At 36.4% G+C, this 8,198-nt stretch overlaps 1 protein-coding gene across 2 annotated transcripts; it reads right to left on the reverse strand.

Annotated features, from left to right (window-relative positions):
* Positions 1-235: 235 nt before the first annotated feature.
* nudc (nudC nuclear distribution protein) lies at positions 236-8,099 on the reverse strand. Of its 2 annotated transcripts, XM_077200136.1 has the most exons (9): positions 7,906-8,097; positions 7,385-7,462; positions 4,460-4,672; positions 3,776-3,856; positions 3,556-3,669; positions 1,629-1,823; positions 1,464-1,547; positions 1,171-1,289; positions 236-504 (listed from the first exon to the last, which is right to left on the reverse strand). In XM_077200136.1, exons 1-9 carry the CDS (start codon positions 7,978-7,980, stop codon positions 453-455), a joined length of 1,011 nt encoding a protein of 336 aa, XP_077056251.1. In that variant the 5' UTR covers positions 7,981-8,097; the 3' UTR covers positions 236-452. The 2 variants fall into 2 exon arrangements, with proteins under 2 accessions (XP_077056251.1, XP_077056252.1); XM_077200137.1 differs by lacking the exon at positions 3,776-3,856 and having other exon boundaries at positions 7,906-8,099.
* Between the last annotated feature and the right edge of the window lie 99 nt (positions 8,100-8,198).

Genomic DNA, 8,198 nt, shown 5'->3' on the forward strand with positions numbered 1-8,198 from the left:
AGCTCATCCTAGTAACACTTGATTAACTATTCAGATTCACTAATCAAAAAGTTATTTTATTATACATTAACTCTAAACCATTCTATGAAACAATAATCTTATTCCAGGTTACCACTGGAAAGTGCGGCGCTCTAACCAGCAGTCTGTATACGTGACTTTACAGGACATTTATAAAACAGTGACAATCAACATAATAGTTTTAAGAGACTTTAAGAGTTAAAGTTACACAAACAGGTAAGGTTTCAACTGATTTATTTAAAAAACAAAAAGACAAAGAAGCAAGAGATGGTGTATGATACTTTCATCATCACAATATGGAAATTGTTAGTTGAACACTTGTAAACCCACAAAAACAAACTCGTGTAACTGATCAGGTGAGCAGAAAAGGAGGGTAACCTTGGGTCACATGTACAGTGATGATCATTCAGAGGTTTATGCAGCACAAACGGCTCTCAGCTGAACTTGGCTTTAGAGAAGTCCATCTCAGGATGCTGAGACATGAACCTGCAGACAGAAGAAAATGTATGCATTCAGAAGAGTATGCTTCAACTTTAAACACACAGAATGGATTTATTTACATGAGCGTTCAAAAGGTTTGAGGTCGGTAACATAAAAAAAAAACCTTAACTCATACTAACTGTTTTCAATTTGAATACATTTTAAAATGTAATGCATATAGGTAAAGCTGAATTTTCAGCAGCAATTACGTGTCTTCAGAGTCACATTATACTTCAGAACCAATTTTTAGTTAATGCTGCTTAATATTTTTGTGTGGAAACCTTTTAGAGGATTTTTTTCTGATAAACAAAGTTCAAAAGAATTCAAAAGAGTTCAAAACAGAATTTATTTGTTTTTAGAGTCACATTGCTCAATTTAGCGATTCTCTGTTGAATAAAAGTACTAATTTCTTTAAAAAAAAATTACTGAGAAAACTTTTTAACTGTGGTATATATTATGAAATTTTATTTCAAGGTAAAATGTATTGAACAAAAACATTTAAATGAATTATTTATTAATTCATATATTTTAGGAGTCGAAACTCATGACATTTTACAAAAAAATATCAAATCATCTGAATATTAAAGAGACAATCATGAGAGTTTCTCTCTGACATCATTTCCAGTTTTATGGGTTTTTTTCTGGTAGCACCACATGACTTTGTATTCTTACTTCTTCAGGATATCCTGCTTCTTCTGCTCTTCAGAGGTGGGCAGCCCCATGGACTTCTGCCTTTGATCATACATCATCTTCTCCACCATACTGCGCGTCTCACCGTCCAAATCTGACAGCTGAGCAGATTCCATTTAAAAACACAGCATGGGATAAAAGGGTGTGATTCCTCATTTTGTCTTGTAATAATTCAATATTTATTGGACTAAACAATGATCCGTTCAAGCTTGAATGTGCTGTTGGAAATCAACCCTTGATCAAAAACCCTTTTGACTAGGAGAGTTTGCTCTTACCTTGGAATTCTCTGGGCAAATTTTCTTGGTGTTGATTTCAGGATCTGTGGCCACTAACCTGCTCCACCACTCCATTTTGTTTATCTGGAATAAACGTGCATCATTAGTCATCCGGGCAAATCACAAACTCAAGCAAATGCCATCTATGCATGCTCTCATCAATACCTTCTCAAAATGGATGGTGACCACTTTCCCATCCTCTATGAGCCAAGAGCTCTCCTCCACTTTCACATCATTGCACAGCTGTCCGTCAATCACAGGCGGGTGACCCTTCAAGCCGACCTTCAGCGAACGCCGCTGTATGTCCACAACCACATCCTTGCCCTTCAGACGGAAGTTCACAACGAAAGGCACAACCAGCTGCGAGAGGATTTGACAGATGAGATATTGGGCAGAGGGTCTTTTATGATTGAAGATTTTTTATTTTTTTTATTTTTTTACAAACATTCCCCCACAATTCCTCCCATTACCTTAATTATCATGAAAATGTTACAATGCAAATGTATTTTCTTCATGCAAAATCTGTTTTTTTTTTCCATTTTGATTTTGGGTTAAGTATGACCAGGGATGGATACCGAAACCCGGTATTAAACAGGCCCCAGGGCTGAATTTTGAAAGACAGCTGTATCGCTAAGCTCGGACGTTATCGGTTCTGCTGTCGGTACTGGAGAAATTAAGAAAATACACGTACAGAACAGGACAGAACTAAACATTCAAACGTGGGTACACTTTAGATCTGGGATATTATTCTAATTTTATTTTAGATTTCGGCTTTCAGAGATTATAAAAAGAAGATATTTGAGATGAAACCATTACAAAATAGACGCATTCTGTCTAGCGCAACCTCCTTCCCTTCCCTTCCCTTCACGTACCGTCAGAATCAGCACGATCGGTGATTGTTGTAAAATGCAGTCTCTACTGTTGCTAAATTGCAGACGCATTTAATCATTAAAAAAGCTATTAAAAGCACAACAATCTGCGCAAGAGACGCTGTTCACAAGGCGACGCGCTCCGAAATGGACTGGAACGAGACAAGGAGAGTATACTTAACTTTGGGCATCATGTGCGCATCTAAACTATCAAATATACATAAAAAATATAAAAATGACCAGCTCTGAGATTCACTGAAACAGTTTATTCACTTAAACACAGTTTATGTCTTAAATGGACGTAAATAGTTAGGAGAAAATGATGGTGCATCAGTCATCTATTAGATCTGCACTCGGTCTTAAAGGGGCAGCGTCTAATAAACCTGCTGACGATTGAGCCATTAATGCGAATCAAACAACAAAAGGCAGACAAAATCACTCGCAGCTCTTGAACGAATAACTTAAACTTTAATAAGCATTAATCTATCTATGATAAACTATGCAGTGTTATTTTACATTTGATTACTAAATTAGATTTATTTTCAGACAAAAACACTTACCTGAAAAGTAATTTTAGAAGACCTTCCTGAATTTAAAGCACTGTGTATATAATTTGTATCTTTGTTTAATTGTATTCTTTTTTTGACCATGTGTTTGTACTTGTTTTTGCTTATCGTGTCCTATCTCATGTATATAAAACAAAAAAACTAGCATAATAAACAGATATTTTATTGGTTTTGTTAAATCATTGCTTTTTCTTTTGCTATAGATATTTTACATTTCAAAATATAAAGCAAATGTTAATTATTACCCGAATATAAAAAATAAACAAAAATACCAAAAAGAACCGATAAGAATACCGTTTAAGTACCGAGTCGATAAGCAGTATCGGTAAGAGTAGTAATACCGTTAAAACCTTAATGATACCCATCCCTAAGTATAGCTATGTGTTATTTACCCATAAACATTCTGATCTTCACCTTGTGTGTATAATAAATAGTGATGCGCTGAAATGCATATGTGTGCAAATAAAAGGATTTGTAGGGCCGAATTCATTGACTGAAACAGTGACATTATTTAGTGCAGTGGTTCTAACTCAGAATTATGAAAAGAAGGGAGCGCCAAGGCTAAGGAATAGTGTACAGTTAACGGACTAATACAAAATAACTCTCTGATTGACTGACTCTCTGTTCAACTGGTAAATTTAAAAAAATACGACTCACATCCACTTCAGACAGTGTCTGAGTCCACCGGTAGTTTGAAAGGTCTGCTCCATTTCCAGCATTGGGCTTCATCTTGTCTTTGTCCTTTTCATCTTCCTCTCCTTCTGAGTCCGACTGACATAAACACAAAAGTGAGCATTACACACTTATGTAGAGCTGCTCAAATCTATATCATCATTTCAGTTTTCATTAGTATATTTAATAATGATATAAATCCCACTTTTGTATCTTTTGCTTTCTCTGATGTATCGACATCTGTTTTCTCAGCTACTCCAGAATCGTTATTTTCTTCTTGTTTTGTCTGAGAAATGGTGAAAGTTACTCATGAATCACATTTGATGCTTACATGGTTCACCCAAAAATTGCAATTCTCTCATTTAATCACCCTCATGTTATTCCAAACCCATTAATCTTCTAGACAGGATTCATTAAAAATATCTTGATTTTTGTTTTCAAAGTTTTTTCAAAGTCTTATGGATTGGGAGTAAATGATGACAGAATTTTCATTTTTGGGTGATCTATTCCTTTAAGTTGTAAAAGTATTTAGTTTATGCATATTTGTTATTAGATAAGGTAATACATAAACTCCCGGTTTCACAGACAAGGCTTAAGCTAATCCCAGAATAAAATGCATGTTTGATCTGTTTTAACTGAAAGCAACTTGCACTGACAAATCTTAAATTATGTCAGTGCCATTGTTTTGTCTCAAGATGCACACCAGTCATGTTTTTTTTCTAAGGCATGTTTATGAAAAGCTACTAAATGCCCTTATAGAACTTAGACCTTATCCTGTCTTAATCTAAGCCCTGTCTATGAAACCAGGCCAAACGGTATCAGAACATTAAGTACATAAACGGGGAATAAAAAAGTTTTATGAATTGTAATTATTAAAAAATGCTCCCACTTGATTTAATTGTGACTGGAGTCTCTCAGCCTCCTCATCAGTGAGTTCTTTGATTCTAGGCTCCTCTGCATCCTGTTTCTTCTTTTTCTCCTCTTCCTTTAGTTTGGCAGCTCGGTCAGCCTTCTCTTTCTTCTCTTTCTCTTGTCTGGACTGTTTGTCTTTCTGAACTTTGAGGGCTAGCTGATTGTGATGAGCAAACACTTCTTTAACCAGCTATAGGACAAAAGAAAGCAGATCAATAATTGGTTGGAATATCAAATGCTCACAAATTTAGCCAATATGTAGAATAAAGGTACATTCAGCAATTGTTCATCATTAAACAAAAAAATTATATTAAAAAGATGGCATTGGTTTCTAATTCTAATAAAAAATGTGAATAACATCATTTCAAACCATTCCTCAAATTTAATCTTATCCTAAAAAAAAAAAAAAATATCCAAATTCCCTAAATATAAAAAACTAATTTATATATATACAGGTCCTTCTCAAAATATTAGCATATTGTGATAAAGTTCATTATTTTCCATAATGTAATGATAAAAATTAAACTTTCATATATTTTAGATTCATTCCACACCAACTGAAATATTTCAGGTCTATTATTGTTTTAATACTGATGATTTTGGCATACAGCTCATGAAAACCCAAAATTCCTATCTCAAAAAATTAGCAGATTTCATCCGACCAATAAAAGAAGTGTTTTTAATACAAAAAAAGGTCAACCTTCAAATAATTATGTTCAGTTATACACTCAATACTTGGTCGGTAATCCTTTTGCAGAAATGACTGCTTCAATGCGGCGTGGCATGGAGGCAATCAGCCTGTGGCACTGCTGAGGTGTTATGGAGGCCCAGGATGCTTCGATAGCGGCCTTAAGCTCATCCAGAGTGTTGGGTCTTGCGTCTCTCAACTTTCTCTTCACAATATCCCACAGATTCTCTATGGGGTTCAGGTCAGGAGAGTTGGCAGGCCAATTGAGCACAGTAATACCATGGTCAGTAAACCATTTACCAGTGGTTTTGGCACTGTGAGCAGGTGCCAGGTCGTGCTGAAAAATGAAATCTTCATCTCCATAAAGCTTTTCAGCAGATGGAAGCATGAAGTGCTCCAAAATCTCCTGATAGCTAGCTGCATTGGCCCTGCCCTTGATAAAACACAGTGGACCAACACCAGCAGCTGACATGGCACCCCAGACCATCACTGACTGTGGGTACTTGACACTGGACTTCAGGCATTTTGGCATTTCCTTCTCCCCAGTCTTCCTCCAGACTCTGACACCTTGATTTCCGAATGACATGCAAAATTTGCTTTCATCCGAAAAAAGTACTTTGGACCACTGAGCAACAGTCCAGTGCTGCTTCTCTGTAGCCCAGGTCAGGCGCTTCTGCCGGTTCAAAAGTGGCTTGACCTGGGGAATGCGGCACCTGTAGCCCATTTCCTGCACACGCCTGTGCACGGTGGCTCTGGATGTTTCTACTCCAGACTCAGTCCACTGCTTCCGCAGGTCCCCCAAGGTCTGCAATCGGTCCTTCTCCACAATCTTCCTCAGGGTCCGGTCACCTCTTCTCGTTGTGCAGCGTTTTTTGCCACACTTTTTCCTTCCCACAGACTTCCCACTGAGGTGCCTTGATACAGCACTCTGGGAGCAGCCTATTTGTTCAGAAATTTCTTTGTGTCTTACCCTCTTGCTTGAGGGTGTCAATGATGGCCTTCTGGACAGCAGTCAGGTCGGCAGTCTTACCCATGATTGCGGTTTTGAGTAATGAAACAGGCTGGGAGTTTTTAAAAGCCTCAGGAATCTTTTGCAGGTGTTTAGAGTTAATTAGTTGATTCAGATGATTAGGTTAATAGCTCGTTTTGAGAACCTTTTCATGATATGCTAATTTTTTGAGATAGGAATTTTGGGTTTTCATGAGCTGTATGCCAAAATCATCAGTATTAAAACAATTAAAGACCTGTATTTCAGTTGGTGTGCAATGAATCTAAAATATATGAAAGTTTATTTTTTATCATTACATTATGGAAAATAATTAACTTTATCACAATATGCTAATTTTTTGAGAAGGACCTGTATATATATATATATATATAAGATACTGCTTGGAGTGAGTAAATAATAGCAGAAATGTTTAACTTTTGGGTGAACTATTCCTTTAAAGTAACCACTAAATCAAAATTGACAATTCTTTTTTTATTTTTATGGAATATTGCAGTTTATTATAAATTATTTAAGAGCCAGATTTACTAACATCTTACGTCAATGCAAACCCTCTTTTGGTGTTAAAAAACTACTGACAGAATTTACAAAAGACACACAGTAAAAAGATGAGTGAACAGTTAATTTTATGGCTGACCTTATTATATATATGCATTTGTAGGAGTTTCCCGTATTTAAATGAATCATGCAAAAAGATTTAAAAGGTTTGCGCTAGTCAATTTACTGTTATTTGAGCCATTTACTGCCCAGAAAATGCTTGTCTTAAACCAGACTCTAATTTGCACTGCTCTTCATAGATTGCGTTGGTAATTATGTAAATGATCCGGCTGCGTTTTTTTAAATTAATGTGTCCTCATAATCTTTAATCAAAATAACTTCCTCTCCCTCTTGCAATGACAACACTTCTCTGATGAAGTATTTTTCAGCACAGAGGTAGGACAACTTGTCACTTACATTAGATCACAGCAATAGCAAACCAACCACAACCATTCAATTGATTTCTAATGAACAAAATCAAGTCCCGCTCTACGAGAAGCTGTTTTACTAGAATATACGTCACAATAGGGAATAAAATACTAGCTATCGCAACTTCTGTTTCATGCTGACTTTAAGATGCACAAAGACAAACAGTCAATGATTCTCAAACACAAATAAAGCATTCATGACTTCACTTAAATCTTAGTTAGTACAACTGACAGTCAAGAGACCTTCTCTGGGGCTCCGGGCTCTCCTCCCGAGAAGAAATCTGTTTTCCTCCTTAGAAAACTGAAGAATGTGTTCACCAGCTGTCAACAAAAATAATGAAGAAGAAATGAGAAAAGGACAGAAGTGATACTCAACTAGAAATGTATAACACAACAACAACAAGCCACTAATGTTCACTGGAATGGCATATCATAGAAATCAGGTTTATGGGTTTAATAGCATTTTTGACATCCTAGGACATCCACATTAAAGACAGTCTAAAAATATATCTGACTAGGTAAAAAAAACGTTCTCCACATATTACAACATTCTAATACCCTACACTATATAATTAGTGCATGTATAAACAATAATTGATAACAGCATATTAATGTGCTGCTTTGTCAAGCAAACACTAATAAGCAGCCAAGTAACGTTACTCCTTAACTAATGTAACGTTACAGATGTATTTTATATTACAACCAGTCATCGTGCATCAGTTAGCTCGGCTGCTAGCATGCAGCTGCATGTGTTGACATATTACCTCCTGCACTCCTCCTTCATGCTGCTGGGCCATGGCGAGCAACATCCCATCGAATTTCTCCTCCTCGTCACCCATTTTCACTATTTACTAGAGATATCAAATTAAAGAACTACAATTTGATGTGTGATGCTAAGAAGCACGCTTACACCGGTGTGTTGCCTAGACTTCCTAGATACAAGGACCGCCCACATAATTTTTAGGACTAATCAGATCACAAACACTTGAAGGACAAACGCGCAAACCAATCAGATGATAGTTTAGAAAGCTGTAGGGAGTGAGGCAGTTCTTGAAGA

This window comes from Siphateles boraxobius, unplaced genomic scaffold (assembly GCF_051911475.1).
Source record: "Siphateles boraxobius isolate OS27281-9 unplaced genomic scaffold, OSU_SipBor_1 43, whole genome shotgun sequence".
Classification (NCBI taxonomy): domain Eukaryota; kingdom Metazoa; phylum Chordata; class Actinopteri; order Cypriniformes; family Leuciscidae; genus Siphateles; species Siphateles boraxobius.

Excerpts from the sequence above, each read along its gene's own strand:
- nudc (XM_077200136.1), bottom strand. The coding sequence starts at position 7,980 with ATGGGTGACGAGGAGGAGAAATTCGATGGGATGTTGCTCGCCATGGCC. Across the intron at positions 4,673-7,384 it reads AGCCCGGAGCCCCAGAGAAG|CTGGTTAAAGAAGTGTTTGC; the intron begins GTCTCTTGACTG and ends TTTGTCCTATAG. Across the intron at positions 505-1,170 it reads AAGCAGGATATCCTGAAGAA|GTTCATGTCTCAGCATCCTG; the intron begins GTAAGAATACAA and ends TTCTGTCTGCAG.